This window comes from Myotis yumanensis, unplaced genomic scaffold (assembly GCF_028538775.1).
Source record: "Myotis yumanensis isolate MYYU_CA2020_CCGP unplaced genomic scaffold, mMyoYum1.0.hap1 SCAF_2, whole genome shotgun sequence".
NCBI classification, from domain to species: Eukaryota; Metazoa; Chordata; class Mammalia; order Chiroptera; family Vespertilionidae; genus Myotis; species Myotis yumanensis.
In genome coordinates this window covers 192,820,225-192,844,375 of record NW_027223753.1, presented here as the reverse complement: position 1 = coordinate 192,844,375, position 24,151 = coordinate 192,820,225, and the positions used below count along the sequence as shown (strand labels likewise).

Genomic DNA, 24,151 nt, shown 5'->3' with positions numbered 1-24,151 from the left:
TCGATCAGAAGATGCAAACGCCATCTCTAAACTGGTCATTATTTACATCCTTTGGCTGCATTCACTGATTAAGTGCTCCTAGCACCTGGGACCCATCTCCAGGCAAAGGCTTTCTTGTGTCATGTTGCCGAGCCAGGTCTGGGCCCTTCTGTTTTATGTCAGAGGAAATATTTTAGCTCTGAGTCTCTTTGTCCAACTGGATTTGGCAGTTCTCTTGTAGGTTTGCTTTAGTTCTTCAGCAGGAATCAGTTTACTAAGCTAGCTGCTGTTTGGACTGGCTAATTAAACCTGCTCTGTGTGTGTGCAGACCACCTCCAAGCTAAAGACAGCCCTGCATAGAACTTGAGTTCCATGTGTATTCATTAGGACAGATGGGTATTGTGTTACCTACAGCCAGTCTGACTCCACTGTTTGCTGTCTAATTGCATGCCCTTGTGAAAATATATCCCCACTTGAGAAGTGCCCAGAATTCCCAGTATTTGGGGAATCTTGTGGAAAGGAGAGAAGTGGGCTGAGTATTCCTTCATGGTTAGCCAGGCCACCGAGAGATGTGGCTATATGACATGGGACACTTGGCCTCCGCAGAAACTTTGGAATTAGCTATTTATACTCACTTATCAAGGTTTCATGCAAAGTGGATAACCAATTATGCAAGCTTTCCCAACACTGCAGTTCCTTTGGCTGGGGGGTATTCTCAGCAGCTCATAAAAGAAAAACACAAATATTGTCTCAGATAGTTAATTGCATTTCACTATGGTCTCCATCCACATTCGGGGAGAGACCCATCATATTCCCCTAAGGAGCTATCAGCCTAATGGATTAAACAGCTGTGCAAACAATTCTACTGCAGTGTGATAGATGGTCTCTCAGATTTCTAAATGAGGTAAATGGCTGGCTGGTGATGCCCTAACCAAGTTATAGAACTCTGAAGAAGGAACAGGTTGAAGGAGGGAGAGAGGTGGGGAGAGATGTTAATTTGGGTTTCAGGTGCTTACAGGGGCGGCTCTACATTGGGCTTAGGAGACAGATGAGGAACTGATTTTTACAGGAAACTATTATTTTGTCAGGGCCCTGTCAGAGGAATAAGGCATAGTACAAGTCAGTTTTGATTGGAGGGAGAGATACATAAAAGGTTAAGTGTGGAGGTCACAGTGATAGGACACCAGGTTAGGGGGCTAGTAAGCTTGTCAAGAGCAGTCTTACTAACTCTCCGTTTTATTAAGAGTGGGCCCTGATTACAGTATGTTCAAGAGTTGGAAACTTTCAGAGAGGTTAACCAGTGACTGGGCTTTTAAGAGAACAGCACATGCTCAGGGATTGGGTATGAGAGAAGAAAATGCTATTTTCATTTCTTTGAACATGATAATTGGAATGTTTTCTGAACCAAATACAAGTCACTTTTTCTTTCTTTTTGTTTGCCAGATCTGCTGGTCTTGCCAGATGTTGAAATAGCCAGTTTGAATTATTTCCATTGTTTTTTCTAGCTAGTAAAGAATAGATTTCTGGAATCTGTCATTATTTTTAAAGAACTGTGAGTAGAAATGATTCATAGCCTTCATTTTTGCATGTGACTCCTTAGAAAGAGGGAGTTGAGGGTATGTCTTCTGTTACCGCGAGGAACATGGTAAAATTCTCTCCCAAATGACCCTCATTTAAAGAACATTCTTGAATCAATGCCATAGTGAAAATTAAAGAGGAAAGGTAATGTCACAGAATAAAATACACAGCAGATTGTCGGAACTTTAAGGAGTTTGAGGGAGATTAGATACAGAGCAGTGTTACACTTTTCTTTTTAGCTCAATTATGGAGTCTGAGCATCTTGACTCAGCTGATTATGCAGATTGGCTCTTCAGCAGCACTTTCCTTTCTTCACCAATTTTCCTGTTCTCCAAAGACCTTCAAGTTTCTATCACATCGCGTAAGGAACTGCCTCCATTTGGGTGTTTTATTGAAGGTCCACTGGGTTCCATCTTCTTAAGTAGATGTCCACCTCAGAAGTAAGTGCCTATTATGCCTGTTGGGTTATAATTGTACTAAACTCAGAATCGTTGTGGGTGGTTGAAAACATTTCAGTGCTCAAGGAGAGGGTAATTAGCTCATGTAAATCCTCTTCTGTGTCCCATTCTGTCCTTGGTACAAAGGTGCCAGCCTGTCTGTGTACGAATTAGTGGGGCATATAGCCTGGCATTATTTAAGTCAGCTATCAGTCTTCAAAGAAACTAAACAGATTATGAACCGAATTAAATTTGCATGCAGACTGTGTGCACATGTGTTCTCCTCCTCGTACATTACGTGCTGGCAACCCCCTTCTCAGCAGCGGTTCGCCAGGGAAGGCTAGCTCTTTATAGAAGAGTGTTCCATGGCAGATCACAAATGCGGGATTTGCATTTACACATAAAAGACCATGGCGAGTCAATTTTTAAAAGTGCGCTTTTCATTTTACACACAAATTGGCTCTAAACAAGAATTTTTCAAGTAGAAATCTCCAAATGTATTTTGTTTATTCACCAGTAATAACATCAACTGGTTTTTATATCTTCTCTCTTTGTTCTATTAGCATGAAAGGTAGCATAGATATTTCTATTAATGAAATTCCAATCGTATTGCTTTAGGCTTTTCAAAAACTTTGATTTAAGATACCATATTAAGTAAAATGTCAAACTATAATTGATGGCAAAGAACATTAATTAGTTTAGGATTAGATTTAATTAGCATTTTAATGAACTTGAATCATATCTCTTTGAAGAGGAATTTTGTAGAGATTTAGTATTGTGAAGTTTTTTTGTAGTTAAATATTTACTGCACACTAATTACTATAAAACTGATATAAAATTTAAATCCAAGAATGATTCTTTCTAAAAAACTAAAACTTAATAGAAAAAAATGTTAAGAAAACAAAGGATCTTATTACTATAAGAAGCTGATGACAAGATAATCAAACCAGAGCTGCATATTTTCCAATGTGTGTTCCTTGGGACCCAGGTACTCCAGGGAAAAAATGTTTGGGACACATTGCATACCATAGCCCCTGTTGGGGTCTACCATTTGACAGTACCTTAAAAGCTCTATATCAGTGATTCTCAACCTTCCTAATGCTGCGACCCTTTAATACAGTTCCTCATGTTGTGGTGACCCCCAACCATAAAATTATTTTTGTTGCTACTTCATAACTGTAATTTTGCTACTGTTATGAATCGTAATGTAAATATCTGATATGCTATATGTGTTTTCCGATGGTCGCAACCCACAGGTTGAGAACCTCTGCTCTATATAGACCAATAGTTTAAGTGGCTTAACTTTGATAATTTGGTATTTCCCAAAGTTACTAAAGCCTGAACCCTTTTACTGAATAACCCCTATTTACCTCCAGTTGAATTGGTACTCCATGGAACCACTAAAGTGGAGGATAAGATTATTTAATGAATTTAGTCAATTGATTTTAGATAATACTGTATATGATGCTCAATTTTAGATAACACTATATATGATGTTCAAAACCTCATTCCAAATTTAGATCTTTTGGGTTCTTGTTTTCACTACATACTAAGATAAATTCTAAGATACTTTTCGGTGAGTTCAGTAGCTGTTTTTCTTTGTTTAGCTTTGTTTTTAAAGGAAGATTTTTAAAAATGTTTTCATTGATTTTTAGAAAGAGAAGAAGGAGAGAGGGAGACGGAGAGAGAGAGAGAGATCCTGCACACCCCCTACTGGGGATGGAGCCCGAAACCTGGGCATGTGCCCTGACTGGGTGATCCCTCGGTGCATGGGACAATGCTCAACCAACTGAGCCACACCAGCCAGGGCCAGAAGCTAGTTTTTTAATATTGCAATATAACAGAAATTCATTCAGAAGTAAAATAGAATCAAACCACCATTTAGCGGCAGAACTTTTATGTATAGAATAAATTCACAAATATATTTGAGTAGGTTTGTTTATCCGCCACTGTAATATCATTAGTCATTCTGCTCATATTTGCTAAGTACATCTATTGTGTGATATATGCCCACAAGATGATATGTCATATAGCAAGTTGGCCTTAACCTCTAAAATCTTAAGCCAAGCAAACTGTAAAATGTTGTGGTAAGCCTAGAAAAAATAAGCCTTCTCATAACTCAATTTTATACTCTAATATATTCTGGTACTTCAAAATATTTGAGCATGTACTTAAGTCCTGAACTCTTAGGTAGTCAAATTTGTTCATTATTCATTTCTTAGTGGAACATTGAAACTACCCTTTTTTCCCCTTAAAGTTTATAAGCAATTGAAAAATAAAACATGGAAGACACTTAAGTAGCAATTAAAATAACAGCTCTATTTTGATAATGTGGATTGAGGAATCTGATTTTAATATGAGCAGGCATTTCAGAGAAGAGGAAATAGGAATAAGCCTTAAAAAGATGCTCAACCTCATTACTAATCAAGTAAATGCAAATTAAAATCACCAGGAGACACCATTTTATCTACAGCAGATTAAAAGAAATTAGAAAGCCAGCAATATAAAGTGTTGCTGAGGATGTGGAGCAACAAGAGTTCTGCAGTTGAGCATTGCTGCACTTTGGAAAGCAATTTGGCATTATCTAGTAAAGTTGAAACTGCACGTATGCATGACCCAGCAGATCCATCCCTAGGTGTATATTGTAAAGAAATGTGTAGCTTGGCCTGTGTGGTTCAGTGGTTGAGTGTTGACCTATGAACCAGGAGGTCATGGTTCGATTTCCAATCAGGGCACATGCCCGGGTTGTGGGCTCGATCCCCAGTAGGGAGTGTGCAGGAGGCAGCCAATCAATGATTCTCTCTCATCATTGATGTTTCTATCTCTCTCTCCCTGTCCTTTCCTCTGAATTAAAAAATAAAAATATATTTTTTTAAAAAAGAAAAAATAAGAAATGTGAAACCTTGTACAAAAATATTTGTAAGCATTTGCTTATAATTAGAAAAAATAGAAAACAAAAAATTTATCACCAGGAAAATGGATAAACAAAGAGTAGAGTACTATTTGTCAGAGAAAATGAATGAATTACAGCTACATATGTCAACATGGATAAATCTCAAGAATATTAGATGAAAAAAAGCAAATTGAAAAAAAAAAAAACAGAATGATTCTGTTTTTGTAAAGTTAAAACTTGGTGAAAGTAAAAAATATATTGCTTAGAGAGCCATCCATTCATAATTAAACTTTTTTAAAAACAACAACAACAAGAAGGAAATGATAACCACCCACTTCAGGGTGGACGGGAGCAGGATGAGGTCAGAGAAGGGCATACTGAAGACTTCCTAGTCATCCTGGCATGCAACCCTAGTTGTAACCCTCACGTTGCACTGGTTTGCATGTCATTTAGGTTTCCTTTTATTATTGTGGTGCTTAATTGATGTTTTTGTTAGATCTGGGTATCCTTAGTAGTTTTTTTAAAAAAAGATTTTCTTTTGTTGGTATGGAGAGAAGAATTTTATTCTCCACAACCTGTAGGTAACTGCCTGGAATCCCATCACTCTAATTTCTTATTTATCTGGAGTTCTTTTATAAATAAATTTGTGGGTCCCTGACCCCCAATCAGAGAAACCCTCTTTAAATGACTTATCCTATATAATAAAGTGATAGTATGCAAATTGACCATCACTCCAACACACATGATGGCCGCCCCCATGTGGACACAAGATGGCAGGCAGAGAGGGCAGTTGTGGGCGGTCAGGCCAGCAGGGGAGGCCAGTTGGGAGGGACCAGGACTGAAAGGGAGGGCAGTTGGGGGGGCGATCAGGCCTGCAGGGGAGGGCAGTTGGGGGCGACCAGGCCGGCAGGGGAGGGCATTTAGGGATGACCAGGCTGGCAGGGGAGGGCAGTTAGGGGCAATCAGGCCAGCAGGGGAGCAGTTAGGCATCGATCAGGCTGGCAGGGGAGTGATTAGGGGGTGATCAGGCTGGCAGGCAGAAGCAGTTAGGGGCAATCAGGCAGGCAGGCAGGCGAGCAGTTGGGAGCCAGCAGTCCTGGATTGTGAGAGGGATCCCAGATTGGAGAGGGTGCAGGCTGGACTGAGGGACCCCCCCCCCCCCCGCACGAATTTCATGCACCGGGCCTCTAGTATTAAATAAAAATCTGGAAGAAATACAGGGAAAAATCTATACCTTTCCTATTGAAGTGATGACTGAGTCAGCCCTCCTTTGGCACTCACCAAAACCTCCTGTGGTAGTCAACACTCTAAGATGACTCCCAAGTACCTAGCCCCCTAGTATACACACCCTGTCTAAACGCCTCTCGTTGAGTGCTTGGTGCGGGGGGGGGGGGGGGGGGGGTGAGTGCACGGAACCAAGAATGTGCTAGGCTAGTGGTTCCTGTGATTGGATTGTTATAGAAGCAAGGTGATGGCCCAGTCATCCGTAATGACATTACAGTATGTAAGCTCCTACTCCTGCTGGCTTTGAAGCTGCCATGTGGCTAGGAACTGAGGGCCACTCCAGGAGCCAAGAGGGACTCCCCGCCAACAGTCAGCAAGAAAGTAAGTCTGTCCTACATCTTCAAGGAACTGGATTCTGCCAGAGACCTGGATGAGCTTGGAAGAGGATACCAGGTTCCATCTAAGAACCACAGCTCTGCTGACACCTTGATTACATCCTTGGGAGACTTTGAGTAAAGACCCAGTAAAGCTGAACCCAGACTCCTGGGACCCAAAGAAATTGTGCGATAATAAATGTGTGCTGTTTTAAGCTGCTGAATTTGCAGTAAGTTGTTACAGGGCAATAGGACATGAACACACATCTATTATTATACCTAACTGCTGAACAGCCGGGGCTGCCAACTCGTGTTGGCCCCTTCTTTCTTTCCTTTCTTCACATTTTCATAGAGTTGTCAGTTTCTAGGAACAAGCCAGAATTGATATCCTCTTTCATCATGAAAAGGAAAGAAGATCGCCACAGTTTAAGGCCTGTACTCCAGCCAGTCCTCTTTCCCCTTTTATCCGAGAAATGCCCTCCTCATGTGCCCGGGAAAGGCTGCCAAAGCTATAACACAGGTTACTAGGTAAGAAAGTCAAGCTTCCTTTCCTTCCTTCCTTCCTTCCTTCCTTCCTTCCTTCCTTCCTTCCTTCCTTCCTTCCTTCCTTCCCATATTCCTCCCCTCCTTTCTTCTTTCCCTTTCTTCCTTCCTTTCACAAGCATTTCTTAAGCAGGAGCTGTGCTATGCCCCATGCTTGCAGAGATAAAGAAAATAACCTTTTCCTTTAAGGAGCTCACTATTTAATAGTGGAGACAAATTACCACATGGTAATTATTCTGCTCTTGAACAAGCTGCTAAAAAGTGGGGGAGAGAAGGTAGTAATTATTCTGGAATCTCTTCCTTTCACTGTACACACCCACTCTCTCCATTCTCTCATACACTCATTAGGATCCTATATAAATAACATTTTTGGTTTTAGTCGAGGTTGATTTCTGTTTAAGGCACTAAATTGCTGTTCAAAAATGATGAGGTTCTTGTAAACTGATTTGTGCTAGTGGGGGAAGCTGATTTGGTGTTTAGGCCTGCATTTCCCTGTAAGTTCCAGCCAGGACATCGGTGATGTCTTTCTGGTTTTATTTTTCAAAGTGTGGAGTTTGTTTACCCTAATAGTCAATGGAATATGATTTCAGAAACACCATCCTGAAACATTAAACGTGGGAGGAGTACCAAACAACTATTTGTTACTAAAGCCTGCTGCTGTTTCCGAGGCTGACGTTTACGGGGTTTTATAATTAGAGCAGTTTGTGCTGGCACCACATCTTGTATCTAAAAATGGCCAAGTTAAACAGGATGTTGACAATCTGCTCTTAGAACAGCTAGGTTACCTAGATAGCTGCAGCTTCCCTGGACAGTTTGAACCGGGGGCAAATTAGTTGAATATGATGAAAATAAGTTATTGCCATCAAAAGGAATTTGTTTACAGTACTTAGATTTTCAAATAAAAATAGGGTCCTAGCAAAATCCCTGGGTCACAGGTTGAGGAAAAGCAAGTACAAAATTATGCAAACTCAAACAGGTCTTTTATTCTTCTAAATCCAAAACCTATGTCCAATTGCTTATAGGTGGCATTTCTTACCAAAAACAAAACAAACAAACATGAAAACACACACAAAATAAACTATAAGTATATATATAACAACTATAGAAGAGAGCTTAATCTCGGCCTTTGGCTAAGGACTGGTTTTCATTGCTTTTCTTTTATCAATGTTCAGAAACAAATTGCTTGATGCCTCTGTAGGGTGAACATTCAGAAGATGAAGAGGCGCCCAAAAACATTCTGCTATTGCGCAACTGGCTTTCCTGACTGTGCTCCATAAGATTTCACATGAAAGTGCACTTATGTCAAGCCTTTCATTCCACCATGATCATTTCACTATCCAAGTTTTAATTATAGACACTGTTTCTGATGTAGCAATCCTCTGCATTCTCTTCCATTTGACTTAAATTGAATAAATGTGGCCATGCTCTACTCTACACTTAGAGGCTGGAATAGAGAGAGGGAGAGAGGCAGTGTCTGTGCAAGAGGTACTGTAAGCAGCCACAGGAAGGATGAGATAATGGGAGGAAATTCATCACTGACTCCCAGCCGTGCTTAGCTTCTAGTTTACAATGATTACTTCTTCTAAAGCAGTGGTTCTCAACCTTCTGGCCCTTTAAATACAGTGACCCAACCATAAAATTATTTTCGTTGCTACTTCATAACTGTAATGTTGCTACTGTTATGAATCGTAATGTAGAGACATAGAGGCCACAGGGAGACCATACCTGGGGACAGGTCGACAGCCCTACCCAAGGCCGTGCCAGGAGAGGTGGAAACATTAAGCCCTGTTTCCCAGGTTGGGAGGCCCTGGCTGGGGCCTGAGTCCCAGTATCTGTACTTTGGGGCGGATTGTCTTTGGGGCCGAGTGCCCGAAAGGTTCAGCAGCCCATCTGATGATGGGGAGGGGTGACAGTATTAATCCACATTTGTTAGCCACTCATTGCTAAGCCAAGAATGTGGTATCAAGCGATGGAACACATGTAAGATTTGTCCTTGGGGTGCTGCCAGGCTAAAGGAACAAGCACACAAATTGTGGAAAATGAACTCTTAAGACCTGTGTTACTTGCCCCCATAGTGGGAGAGCAGGAAGCATTCTAATCGGGGAATGAGTCCGCTTGATTCTGTGTGTCTGTATGTGTGGATGTTAGACACAGACAGAAGAAACAAGGACCACAAGTCAACACATGCGTATTGGTCACCAACCAATGTCTAGACACTGTTTAGGCCTTGAAAATATAAAGAAGCTTATTAGGAAGCGCTTGGCCCACTAGAGTATGGAAATGTTCAGATGACCCGATACTGAAGGAGAGTAGTGCAGAGAGCAAGATAGTTCTGTGGAGTTTAGTGCTTTTGGACCTGTCTTTAAGGTCATTTGTTTGATTTCTGGCTTTGTCATTGACTACTGTTTGACCTTGGGGAAATTATTTCTGTTTCCTGAACTGTGAAATGGGAACATTAATACCTCATTTGAATGGTTGAAGATTAGTATATGTAAAAACACTTTGCAAAAAATATCAGCTGTTGGTCCTTTGGCTAGAGTAACCGAGGAAGGTGTGGCATTTTTGAGCTTGTACTTCAAGGACAGCTAAGATTTCAAAGTCCAGAGTCTAGCTGAAGTGGGGGTTGAATGAAGAACTCCATACGGAGGGAATGAAATGAACAGTGGCCCACATACTAACTAAAAACCTAGAATGTGGTAGGAAACTGAGATCCAAGATGATTAAAACCTATCCCCAAAGAGGGCAACTGAGAACATTCCCATTTTAATGTGTCGTGAGTTTATATAATAGGAAAGCAGTGAAAGCGTGTATGGTAAGTTTATTCATTTATGCCACAGACATTTGGGGGTCCAACATGTGGCAGGTATCTGTGCCAGCAAACAGGTAAGAAGTTAAAAAATGGCAAAGAGCTAGTCCCTCTTGAAGGAACCTTCCCCCCAAAGCTGAGCAACCCACACATCATACTCTTGCAGAGCTGGCTTTGACTGAGAAGACAAAGCCTCGAGTTACTAGATCTGAACCTGAACTTGGGTTTAAAGATACAGTAGCCCCTCCAGGAAATGCCTGGTGGGGCCATAGGTAGCTATGAAAACATAGCAAGATAAAAAGAACTAATCCAAGTAATGTAAATATCTGATTTGCAGGATGGTCTTAGGCGACCCCTGTGAAAGGGTCGTTCGACCGCCAAAGGGTCGAAACCCACAGGTTGAATCTAAAGGAACAAGTGTGGATGTCTGACTTATGCTTCTTAGCAAGAATTATTCAGAGTCTCAGGGGATGCCAGAGTAATTTGAAGTATCCGTACTCATTTTTATATACAGTTGACCTTTCAACAACATGGGGTTAGGAGGCACCAACCCCCTGTGCCATCAAAAATTCACATATAGCCCGGCTTGTGTTGCTTATTGGTTGACCGTCAACCTATGAACCAGGAAGTCATGGTTCAAATCTCCGTCAGGGCACATGCCCGGGTGCAGGCTCAATCCCAGGTGGCATGCAGGAGGCAGCCAATCCATGATTCATCATTGGTATTTCTATCTCTCCCTCTCCCTTCCTCTCTGAAATGAATAAAAATATATATTTTTTTTAAAAGAAAAGGAATGGGATGTCAGAGGAGACTTCTAAGTAAGAGAACGAAAGGAGAAAGAAACCTTAGGCAAGTGGGCTTGACCCTGAAGACTGTTGCCCACCCTCCCTCCTGAAATGGGACCCAAAATGAATGATTCCTTCGTTTTATTTCATTATCTTTATAAGCTTCCACCATAGACTAGATGACCACTAAGGTCCCTTCCCCCCAGAAATTCAGGAAAGTTAGAAGATTATATTTCAGAGAAGTATCAAGGGAGGATCAGATGTCCTTTATCTGTCTGAGCAGGCGAGAGGTCAGGTGCAGTTAAGGCAGAAAGTACAGGAAGATATCACAGGTGAAAGCTAATGGTAGGGGTTATGGTGTTCTTGTAATGACCTGGAAAGAAAACCACAGGGAACAAGCAACCATTGAACAATGACTGTGTGCCAGATAATTTCTTAGGCCTTGCTAGAGATTGCTGAAACCACTAAAGCTTAGATCATTTACCTGAGGGCATTTAGCTACACTATGAAGCTAGGTTGTCTAATCTAAAGCTCATGTTCTTTCCATCACCCTCTCTGGCAGAACAGCTCTCCCTTGCTTTTGTGGATGGCGGCCGTGTATTCTGCATCCTGAAGCAGCAACAGCAGCAACCTGTGATGAGGGTTCAGCTGGGCTAGCTCACCTGCTGATGGTGCTGTTGAATCCCAAACAGCTTTTCTGAAGGGGCCATGAAGTGTGAAATAGGGCAACAAGAGTCCATCAGTAGCATCTTCCTCTGCCTGGGGAAAAAGTAAGAAAGAGAAAGCGAAGTCTAACAGAGCTGACCTTTTTCATTTTTTGTCTCTCTCTCTCTCACTTCCCATTTCCCCCAGCCCACTTTATTTTAGGGCTTGAACACAAAAGGCCAAATTTTAAAGAACATCCTTATCATAGTATCAGTAGGTTTAACCAAATGGTTAAAGTGGAGCCAGTTGCTTTCCCTATAAGTGGCAGCCATGGAATTGTTTTCATTTTATCCTGTTAGGGTTGAGTATTCCAGTATTTCAAAGAGAGATGCTACCCTCACCTGCGTTCATTGCAGAGCCCTGACCTTGTGTTAGTTGACCTAGTTGCTATTCAGTGTTCACCTAACACCTAGGATCCTTAAACCAAGAGTAGGGGTGGAGAGGGAAGGGGTAGAAGGAGATATTGTGGAGGCTTGGAGCATTGCTTGTGAAGGACAGACACAAGTAGGGTGCCTCAGAAGACAGAAAAGCCTTGGAGTATTGGGTCTAGGACAGTGATGGCGAACCTATGACACGCGTGTCAGAGGTGACACGCGAACTCATTTTTTTGGTTGATTTTTCTTTGTTAAATGGCATTTAAATATATAAAATAAATATCAAAAATATAAGTCTTTGTTTTACTATGGTTGCAAATATCAAAAAAATTCTATATGTGACACAGCATCAGAGTTAAGTTAGGGTTTTTCAAAATGCTGACACGCCGAGCTCAAAAGGTTCGCCATCACTGGTCTAGGAGATGGGCTCAGGGCCCCACATTTACCCCTGGGAAGGAGGTAGAGTATGTGATCCTTTGAGACAAAATTGAGCCGTCTCACAGTTTTGCTTGAGCTTGGGTCTGCTTATTGAGTAGGTAAGTAACCCAAGCAAAAGGAAGTGGTAGACAATTGAGGAAGCTTTCAAACCTGATGTAAAACATGTAGTGTTGTGGTTTATGTGGTACAGGGCCACTTTAATTTTGAGAGAAGTAACCATTAAGTCTCCAGGAAATGGTTTTGACTATTTTCAGAAGTGCTGAGGGCTTGTGTCTCATTATTTAAAGGCAAAATGCTTACACCTTCTCTTTGTTGTTGGTATAGTAATACATGCTGAAGGAATAAATAAAATGAATAGGACATGCAAGATTAAAATGACACGAATGGAAGAAGTACAGGCTAAAACTCATGTCAGAATGATTGGTTTGTTCCCCAATTAAATAAAATCATGTTATGCTTCATGCATGAGTACTGTAGGGGAGGAAAATTTTTCCCTCTACCCTTCTAGGTTCTTTTGGCTGATCTCCTAATTAAACTGATATATAACGAATTAACAGGAGAAAACCAAATTTACTTTTGTACATGTAGGAGCCTCACATAGACATGAGAGGTTCAAAGACAGTCAGGTAATTGAGGCTTATATGCCATCCCGAGCTAAGCAAAAGGATGTTCGGGTCCCCAGACTTCAGAGGGAAGGAAGACAATTTACAAGAAGGGAAGAGCAAATGTTTGGTAAACAAATGTTTGCTATGCCACCCAGAGACAATGGAACACAGAGGGGCATCGAGAGAGGACTCCCTGAAACTTACTACACTTACCCTACCTAAACTCTTTGTAGTTATTTGTAGTGTTAGCTCTCTTCCTGGACTAGGCCCTGAATCTAAATTCTCTCTTGATTTAAAGGGAAAGTAAAAAAGGAAAGAGGAAAGGAAGAGGGAAGGGAAGGGAAGGGAAGGGAAGGGAAGGGAAGGGGGAAGGAAGGGAAGGGGGAAGGAGGAAGGGAAGGGAAGGGAAGGAAAGGAGAAAGGAGAGGAGAGAGGACAGGACAGGAGAGGAGAGGAGGGGAGGGGAGAGGAGAGGAGAGGAGAGGGGAGGGGAGGGGAGGGGAGGGGAGAAGAGAGGAGAGGAGAGGAGAGGAGAGGAGAGGACTCTTCCTGAGTCTTTTGGGACTTGTCTTCAGCTCAAAATAATCCACATGTCAAAGTGCAAGCCTTTGGATCTTTAAAAGTCGACTTCCAGAAAGGTGGTCCTGGATCTTAGGCAATGTATACTCTGTTTGGAAACTGGGTAGAAATTTACCAGATTTGAGTCTAAAATGGGTTATTTCTTTTGTGTTCCCTCTTTAAGGCCACAAGAATTTTCCGAAGTTGATGAGCATACTCTAAAAATTATTAGCTGGCCAGTTGCTTGGTGTTTAGTGAAATATATTCTTTCATCTCTGAATAAACCTTTACTTTCATCTTTTCATTAAGATATTTCTTTCAAGGAGTGCCAGGTCAGCATTTTTAAATCAAAAATTTTAAAGTACAATACATAGTTTTATAAATTATATCCTTAAGGATTTAATTCTTAAGTACTGCTAAGACACATCTCCCTTCCTTTCTTAAAACTCCTCAGCTGGTTGTCATTCAGCCATCTAAGCAGGATACTATTATAACATGTGTTCTTAATTTAAGATCCTTAAGGCTGGGAATTTCCTATTGCACATTAGCTTCAATTTCAATTTGCAAGCTATCAAGAGCAACATGTTCCCTCTCTATAAGGTTAAACATGTGCACTGAAACAGAAGAGAAAAATCAAGTACCGTAATTTACTATCGACAGCGCTGAAATTGGGTACTATAGTACATGGTCAAAGCCTTTTATTAATTAAGTAATCACAGAAAATTCTATATGGATAATTTGTGGATATTTTAAAGTCAGGATGGGAATTTGCTTCTTTTTTATGTTTTCTTAATAAACTCAATTTTCTTAAATAGCCTGTGGGTTTATATTCACATTTGCAACTCAGGAATGTTTTTAAGAGCTTTTGATATCAGTAATGTCCATATTGAGATTTGACATATACTTGCACTCATGTTAAATCAGTTGTCCTAGTTATCATCATTTTAAAAGAATCTTTACACATACACATACACATACACACCACTCAAATGCAAGCCAGAAATTCCTCCTTACCAACTTTGTTCGGCTAACTCCTGTTGAAAGGAATCTCCTCCATTTCATACCACTGTCAGGCTTCTCTCTCACCCAGATTCTATCGGAATGCCTGGCATAGCAGAAAAGTGTTTGTTAAAATCGTGTTAAATGAATGAATAACTTGAGCCTCCAGGCTAGCTAACAAATGAGTTCAAAGGCTATGGAAGCATCATTTATAGACTCAGACAGAATCTTGTTGCAGCCAGAATGGCAGAAGCCCAGCAAGTCAGGGAAGATGCCACCCTGGGGTTGATAGCTCCTTGAAGGGCGGGATGAGGCCAGACCAACAGGGGAAGCCACGTGGTGGGTGTGCTCCCATCTGCACCTAGCAGTTCTACATGGCCTGAGGGCCAGGACCAGCTCTACAAACAAAGCTCCTACAAACTTCTTGCTTTTGTAGAAACTTGAAGAAGTAGAGTAGGTAGAGAGAAACATTCCCCTGGTGCTGCCCTAAACAAAATTTAATTACATGCATCATGTTTAATGTTTAAAAACCTCGTTTTCTAGTCAAGTCAGAGGTTGATTTCATTATGTTTGCCTAGAAAATAGCCTTGTGACAAGTGAAAAAGCTACCTGCAGAAGCCTGTTGGACTTCGGGTGGATCCACAGGGAGGGGCTGTGAGAAGCTTTACTTCTCTGCTCTTAACCTGAGGGACAACTTTTCCAGGGATCCTGAAAGGAGCTCTAGATAAATGAAGGTTGTGCCCCTTGAAGTGTTGTTTTTTTAGCTCAAAAGATGTCTCCTGCAGTTCATATGTTAAACAGTTGGGGGTCAAGAGAGGATTTAGACCTACTTAAAGCACAGTGTTCCCTATTTCCTTATAGAATCTCCTCATTTTTAATTGGCCTGGCCAGATACTTTATCAGTTGTGCTCATGCAGTTCATGCCTTAAGGGCCAATTAAACTCTTGGGCCTATAACTGCTTTCTTTTCACACTTGGAAAATATGAACCTTTAACTTTTATTCAACGGAAGCTCAAGCTAGCAGCCTGGAATATGCCCCAGTCCTGGGGAGGTGCCTAGAGGACTAGACTGAGCAGCTGACATGCAGCCTAAGTTCTGGTTCTGTTGCAAACCAGCAACTTTAATAACCAATATTCTCTTTGTTTCTAATGTTTTCTATACATATGTATTTATTAAAGTAAATGAAATTGCAGTAATATTTTATAGACAGTTTTTCCCATGTAAAAATACTAATGTAATATACTTGTAAAGAAATTTTATGTATAGTTTTATTTCATTTTTCACTTATCAGCACTTTCCCATGACAATATATATTCTTCAGAAGCACTATATTTGATGCTCATAAAATGCTTTATTATTTGGATATTTCATAATGCATATATGTCTACTCATTTTCATTATTTCTATTGTCTTGCTGTTTTAAATAATTCTGTGAGGTCGGTCCTTGTACATGAAGTTCTGTTGTCATCTCTGATTATTTCCTTAGGATAAAATTCAAGAATTGGCATTATTGAGTCAAAGAGTATAAGCAAGTGTTTGTTCTGTTCTTTGTTTTAAAAGTGAAATATATATTTCAAAATCCCTTTTAAGAAGCTGCTTTTGCACTCATTTTTATTCTACAGATTCTTTTTTTTCCCCTTTCTTTGTGCCAGGAACCAGTAGGCTATGTGAATTTCTTACCCTCTTGTGTCTTCAAAAAGGAGTTAAGGTCTCCCTGCCTCCCAGCCAGCCTCCCTTCAGTTCTCTACTCCTCCTGTTATCTCCCCCAACTGAGCCCCTCTGTGTATCATTCCCATCCACACAGCCAGGCTTTCAACGCACTGTCATAGCATTTACCACACTGGATTCTAAGTGTCTGGTTTCATCTTGCCATTAGGTAGTAAATCCTTTGGGGTTAAGGACTATACTCTGCTCATCTGGATTGTTCCAGTACCCAGCCTAGTAATTTGCATGCAGTAGGCATTGAATGAGGGAACAAAGAACATAAAATGATTTTGTACACACAGATGCACATGCACTTATGCACACACACAGTCAATCTTCTAATTAGAGGTTGGAGAGAATAACATGGTTGTATTTTCTCCATTGTTGATGTGCTGATGGGATCTCACTTTTTCTGTGTTCAGATGGGCCAGATGGAAGTAAAGTCAGGATCTAATCAGGTTTTGGGGTAAGCAGCCTTTGAGGAGGGGTAGATTTCAAGTCAGTTTGTAGTCCCACTGATGTCAAAGTAAGCTAGTTAATAATAATTGGATCAAGTTGGCCCAAATCTGATTTGACTTTATCTATTTACCCTAAATACACATCATTGTTCAACCTTTATTTTAGTCCTTTAAATAGGGGATAGAAATGATTGTGTTCTGTTTCTATGGAAAAGATCCTCTGGAAATAATTTATATAATTACAGAGCCTGCCAATGGCCCGATTCACAGGCAGCTCAGCCTTGGTTAGCAAACATTGTTGGTACCTGCTATAGCATTTTTAAAATTAAGTTTCATAATTGCTAGGTCAGGGTAAAATTTAAGATATGTAATATGCAATAGACATGTGATATCTCTCCATCTACACATTTTATACAGCTACAAAATAAACATGTGTAGAAATCTAACAATTTATCTCTGTAGAACCGAATATAACTTAGCTTTGAGTTTGTATTAACTGATACTAAAATCTTACTCTATTCATTTCCAGGTATCTTTCATAATTTCCTGATTTTTTCTCAGGTTTTTATGTGTAAATACAAAGTGAGTTCATGTTTCCATCCCTCTTTTCCCAGGGGCGATCTAAGTATTGGGATTTGTTACTGTTCTGGCACCTGCTGGGATGACCCAGGGTCTTCAGGACATGTGGTTGGATGGCCCACATCCCAGCTCTGAAGCTCCTGAGAGTTGCCATTCCTCCCTCAGGGGCAGCCCAGCAGCTCCTGATTCACACTAGACTAAGTGAGCTTCTCCTTCAACCATTGCCTCTCCATATTGGGGCAAACGTTGATTTCTTGGGGTATGTCCTGGAAAGCAAGGTTTAGGTCCTCTGGGCTTCGAACTCCACATAATTCTTGGAGATCCACACATCAGGGGCATCCTCTTGTTTTCCTCTTTCTCTCCCATCTTCCCCTCTCTGCCAACTACCACCACCGCTCGCCACCCTCCTGCCTGGCCAGTCTTAGTGGTCACGGGGAGCCAGAAGAGAGGACTCAGGGGGCAGGAAAACTCACTGCTCCATCTTCATATGCCTGTGGTTTAGACCAGAACCTGGACTAAAAAAGATTTTTATCTTGAGAATACTGTATCTTTGTGAATTTCCACAGTCACCTTGACATTCAAAAGCTAAACATGACTCTTTCTGTTTGCACTTCAGCCAGAGCAATCCTAGTCTTCCCTGGGACGATTGGTGCCTCAGACTGAATAAAGGAGGGCCATGCACACGCAGTGGGGCAGTAACTTCATTAATATCTCCAACTGTCACCCTCCAGCACATGTGTGTATATGCAATAGGTTTATAGCTTGTGGTCATTTAAATAAACTTAATAACCTCAAAGGCCAGGTTTGTTTTTCATTGAAACCATACAGATGAGGGTTGATTCTATGCCAAGAGAAAGAAAGTATAAATCTTTGTTAAGCACCAGATGAATCAGGCTATACCTTTCATTTTCAGCCTTCTTCTCTTTCCTCTCTCGGCCTTTCTTCTCTTGGCTTTTAATGAAAAAGCAAACAACTCTTTTAAGAAAACTCAATTTCCAAAGTTTTATTAGACCCCACTCCCATAGATTTATAAAGAGACAGAGACACTACCTGTAATTTGCTGGAAACCTGAAGAAAAATGAGCTATCTCACCGAAGAATCAGCAAATAACACGAAGACATGAAAAAAAAGATATAGTCCGTGCTTCTTTGGCTTGTATAGGAAGAATCAGAGAACCATGAAATTAATTTTATTTGCCATTAAGAGATACTAGACCTAGAATCCAGGATGCGATTATGTAATTATAAATTAATTTCAGTTAGCATGCTCTCATCTGAACTAAATGTCTGCAGTAGTTATGAGAAGTATGTTAATGAGCATCACAGAAGCTTGTCTGCCTGCTTGTTCTCAGGATGCCCAGGGAGTAGAGATAAAGGCTCCTGCACCAAGAGGGCCTACTGTGGTTTTCAAGACTCCCCAAGGCATGTGATCAGTTTAACAGGGAATGACTCTCTCTCATGTTCCTCCTTAACTGAAAAGGAAGGGTTAGAAGGGTGTTCCCAGGCCACACTCAAGTGTGAAGTAAACATGATTATTGTAGCAGCTGAAATGTGAAGTTGAAGAACATTTCAATTTCAAAATGGTGTTCAAGAGCATCTGATGACACATCTATATTTTAACTCTGGTGAAGTGAGAAAATTAAATGAGGACTCCATCGGATTCTACGGATGAATTATGACCTACCCCCTTAAATAAATTGGTTTTTTTTTTTAATAGGGTAGCATACCTCATTTGTGAAAAGACCTTTCTGGCATTCACACACTGTTTCTTATTTCTTCTAGTCATTTTGTTAGTTATATGTTTGCCGAAGAAGAGCCCAAGCATAGCTAAATCTAGAATTAAACTACATAACACTAGGGTTTAAAATAATAGTATTTGTCATCAAATTGACTGCCTCATGTTCAGCCAGTGTCAAAATCAATGGTTGATATTTGTGTTTACACAGAAATCACATGGAAGAAATGACGATTCTAAGTTGTAATCGACCTTTTTCTCACAAATTTTTATTCCTGCCACTCTGCCCTCCAGAATGTGATGAGGGGAAGTTGAGGCAGCTCGAGTTATAGAGGAAGACCCAAAAAGGAGCCATTCTGGGGGGTGGCTTCTGTGCATGCCCAGTCTGGAGACTCACCTAAGCTTCCTCGCATATATATATGTGCCCCATCGCTGCTTTCTCTGTGTGGAAGCTCACGAAGAAAGTTTGCCCTCCTGGTACTTCAGGTCTTGGTGACCCAAGGTCTTAATGTGTTCTCAGCAACAAGGTAGTTTGTTCTGTGAAGTAAGATTAGATTGCAAACTGTCTCTTCTAATCCTGCTAAGATTACAAAGCCCAAACAAGAAATTGCTTACAGTCAAGTGTCCTGGTTTGCTTTAGAACATTCTAGGGCCTGCAGCCAGGATTCAGGCAGGTTTCCACAGAAGGAAATAGTGACATTTCAGTGATCCTGAACCCTGCCTGCAACTCTGATTTCACATCGGGGACACAGCCATTTTGGCCATGGCTCAGATTCTATTGTTAGCATAGGCAGTCCCCACTTTCTCAAAGCAGAACCTTCCGGAAAGCTGCGTCATGAGGTTGCTCTTATTTACCCATAGAAACAATGGGATTGTGCTCTTGACAAAGGAATGGGCAGGCCATGAATCTTAAGTATTTCCAACGCGTGAGTAAATCTGAACAGCCACACTCTAAATCCCTCATTGATAAGCCCGCCTTGGACAATAAGTCCCTGAATCAGGTACTACAAGGAACAGAAACACCCAACTTAAAAGCCTGAAGTAGTAAAGCCATTTCGTGTCTCACAGAACAAGAATAGGCAAGTCCACACTGGCTCAGCAGTTTCATTTCATCTCAGGAACTAGGGCTCTTTACTTCTGCTCTTTCCTCAGCACAGTGCCTTGAACTGAGCCTGTCCCCTCAAAGTTGCAAGATGGTGGAGAAACACATGAGTCAACGGTAGGCCAAAGAAGTGAATCATTTTCAGCATTGAGCCCTTTCCAGTGAGAGAGAAAGCCTTTCCCAGAAGCCCCAAGCAGACACCCGCTTAAGTCCTTGTCCGTGGAACACCCAGGACATTACCCTAGACTTTCCTCCTCTCCTTTATTTCCTTCATTCTCTATGACCTACCCTTTCTGGTGTTAAATAACCTGTCCCGTACCCTCTATTTCTACGTGTACTATGTCATTCAGATCCTCATTAACTTGACCTGTTCTCCCTGCTTCCAGTTTACCTTTTACAGTGCCATTGAACTGATCTTTAAAACACAAATCTCACTATATCACTGTCCTGCTTAAAACCCTTCAGTGGTTCCTAATCACATATGTGATTAAATTTCCATTTTTCTTCCCCTGGCTATAAGAATGACCTCTCCCCTCTTTAAAAAAACAACAACAAAAATCCTACATGGCAGCTCAACACAGATGATGGATGGAGAGCTGCTGTGGCTGGAATGGGGACAGGGAGTGGGCTTAGCGCTCAGCTGGTGGATGCTTCTGCTTCCCTCTCATAGAGACCCCAGAGCCTTTCCTTGGATCCTCTGTAGTCAAGGCAAGTGGAAGCACCTACCAGGCAGTTAATCTGGACCTCAGGAGTGTCAATCAGTCTGCAGCACAGACTTCGATGGCAATGGAAGAGAAGGTCAGGAACGTACTCTCTCACAGAACGCGGAGTGAGAAGGGAAGAGGGCCTTCTAGAAAGACAGCTCCAAGAGTTATGGTGATGGAATGCCCCCAAGTCATGTAATATTCAGTAACACAAGGTTTCTATTTCATCTTTCAAACTCTGGCAATGTGCCTTAGAGGAGAAGTTATGCTCTGATTGTGTTAGACAAGTCAACCCAATCAGATGCTTGCAGACAAGGTGAGAATGGTTTAGAAGACCAAAATGCAACTACTATCAAAAGCTGAGAATAACGAATTGTAACTGTATGAATAGTTCCTGTGTTTACATTTTCATTCTTACAGTGTGTTTTTTTTTTAAGGTAAAATATTTGCAATTGGCTTTGATAATCCCTAAGATTAGTCTTTTTTCCTTTCACAAGGATTTCCATATCAGAAATCCTGAATCGACCAACATTTCATGTGTTTCCGTGTCTGATCAGGGTAGTTTGAGGTTAAATGGGCTTAAGAATGGAATTACAAACCCTATATAATAAAAGCCTAAGTGGTGTCACGCGACGTTGTCACAAGATGGCCACTGCAATGTCATCACAAGATGGCCACCATAAGATGGCCACCACAAGTAGGCCATCACAAGATGGCCACCACAAGATGGTCACCACAAGATGGCCAGCAGGGGCGGGTAGTTATGGGTGAATAGGCCAGCAGGGGAGGGCAGTTGGGGGTGAATAGGCCAGCAGGGGAGGGCAGTTGGGGGTGACCAGGCCTGCAGGACAGGGCAGTTGGGGCCGATCGGGCTGGCAAGGGAGGGCAGTTGGGGGTAATCGGGCCAGCAGGGAGGGTAGTTGGGGGCGATCAGGCTGGCAGGCAGAAGCGGTTAGGGGCAATCAGGCAGGCAGGCAGGCGAGCGGGTAGGAGCCAGCAGTCCCGGATTGTGAGAGGGATGACCGGCAGTCAGACATCCCCCAAGGGGTCCCAGATTGGAGAGGGTACAGGCTGGGTTGAGGGACACCCCCTCCTCCGTGCACAAATTTTGTGTACCAGGCCTCTAGTAGAGCTATAAGAACTGAATATGCTAATTATTCTCCTTGCTCTTGATAGCAACCTGTATTTATTCTTTATGTCTATTTAAGAATTCAATCTTTTGTGTTGTTCCATGAAGACTAAAGAGCTGTTTAGATGCAGTTTACATTCTGTTATGGAATATGACTTTCTTAATGAGGAGGTTAAATATTAATGAAGACTAATTGATGAATAATTTTAACAAGCAAAGGCATTATCAGTTTGAAGCAAGCACTTAAAGGGTTGTGCATGCCAGCATGAGTTTGCGTACTCGGTGACATTGTCAAAAGGGAGGGAGGAGGAAGGAGAGGAGTTGGACAAGGCATCGGGCAGGTAATGAGGGCAGCTCCAATTAGACCAGACTGTCCAACTCTATTTGCTTTAATCCATTCTCATTCCAAGAAGGGTTTGAAGAGAATGTGTCTTTTTGTGTCTTGTGTGGGCTCCAGGCAAGCAGGTCTTCAATCTTGTCACGTCCCCCCTTACACCCCGACCAAACCCTCCCTCCTGTCTACCGAGGCCTCATTTCTGCCATCACGGTAAGTTTTTCTGCTTCTACCTTTATGGTCTGCCCCCACCACACCCTGTTTCTGACCACTAGTCTTTACTGTCAGGCTGTGCAGGCAAATTTGTATAGGCAGCTCCCTCACGGCTCGCGATGGCTTCATAGGATCTGGCTGCTGACATCTGTCAATTACTGGCTCTTCCAGACTGTCCAGCCAAGGAGCACCCGCCCCCCCCGGCCCCCGCAACTCTCCCCACTTTCAAATGGATCTTCACAGAAACTGGGCACTGGCAAAAAGCAGAAAATATGTATCAATTGTCTGAAGCTTCAAACTGATTGTTATTCTCTCCTAATCCTTTTAAATGTGGTATGTGTTTAAATTAAGAGTAGCGGAGACAAAATGACTTGGGAAAATGATAATGTTATGCTCGCCTGTTTCAGTGACACGGTAACTTGGTTAAGAAAATTGACTGTCAGATTTGATCAGTGTTGTTGACTTGAATAGCTGTCATTCCCGGGCTGGAGTAGAATTCTCCCCCAGCAGGAGCGGTTTAATGACCGAAGGATCCAGTCACCACATGAAGCAGCCGCACCTCCATGCATTGCTGACCTCCTACATTGCCTCTCTCTTCTGCTTTTCAGGTACCACGTGCTTGATTGCTCTGCTGTCAGATAAAGACCTCACGGTGGCCAACGTGGGTGACTCCCGGGGGGTCCTATGTGACAAGGACGGGAACGCCATCCCCTTGTCTCATGATCACAAGCCTTACCAACTGAAGGAGAGAAAGAGGATCAAGAGAGCGGGTGAGCTTGTGAACGCCTCCAAGCCCTGTCTGCTGTCTCGCTGGGTGGACAGGGGCCTTGCTTGGATAGCCCCTGGGGCATCAGAGGTTTAGTTACCTGCAATTAGTAGACCCCCACAGAGGCTGTCGCTGAAGTAGCTGAGACTGGACTTTGTAATATTGCCCAGCAAAATAAAACAGCCACTGAATTTGCCCTTCTTTATGGTCAAGGATTCCAAAAGGGCCAAAAAAGCCCTTTGCTCATTTAAAAGCTAACGAGATCTTTGGACCCCTGCTTGCCATATCCCGCTTTCCTCCAGCCATGCCAGACTACTAACCTCTCCCCAAATGAACCGTGTTTCTGATACCTCATGCTTTTTTCTTTGTTTTAAATATGTTTTTATTGATTCTAGAGAGAGAGAAGAAGGGGGGGGGAGAGAGAGAGAGAGAGAGAGAAACATCAATCAGTTGCCTTCCACACGCCTTCTACTGGGGATCAAGCTCTCAACCCAGAATTGAACCAGTGACCTCTCGGTGCATGGGATGATGCTCAGCCAACTGAGCCACACCGGCAATGGCTGATATCATGCCTTTGCAAATGCCGTTCCCACTGTCTAGTACAGTGGTTCTCAACCTTCCTAATGCTGCGACTCTTTAATACAGTTCCTCATGTTGTGGTGACCCCCAATTTCATTGTTACAAATTGAACATAATTAAAGCATAGTGATTAATCACAAAAACAATATGTAATTATATATAAGTTTTCCAATGGTCTTAGGCGACCCCTGTGAAAGGGTCGTTCGACCACCAAAGGGGGCGCGACCCACAGGTTGAGAACCGCTGGTCTAGTGGATAGCACTTACTTGTCCTATAAGACCCAGTTTAAAGGTGTCCTTTCGGAAGCCTTCCCTGTCACACAGTACCACAGGCTCCCCAGGCTGGGTTAGGTGCGTCTTCGTTCCTTCCCCAGCATCCTCTGTGGACCTCGTGGGTCACCTTTTACAAACTATGGTTCTCTTATCTGTCTTGCCTTCACAACTGGGAGCTCTTTGAGGCAAAAACATAGTCTGTCCGTTTCTCCAAGCACCTTGCTCAGTACCTGGTATAAGTAAATACTTTAGGGAGTGGGAATCCCCTTTTTATTCTTT

The 24,151-nt window shown here is 42.0% G+C and overlaps 1 protein-coding gene across 1 annotated transcript in view; it reads left to right on the top strand.

Moving 5' to 3' along the window:
- The window catches only part of PPM1L (protein phosphatase, Mg2+/Mn2+ dependent 1L), a 241,897-nt gene that overhangs the window by 206,948 nt on the left and 10,798 nt on the right, over positions 1–24,151 (top strand). Inside the window, exon 3 of the mRNA XM_070406891.1 lies at positions 22,864–23,025. Within this exon, the coding sequence (XP_070262992.1) occupies positions 22,864–23,025 (162 nt within the window). The remainder of the gene's footprint in view (positions 1–22,863; positions 23,026–24,151) is intronic.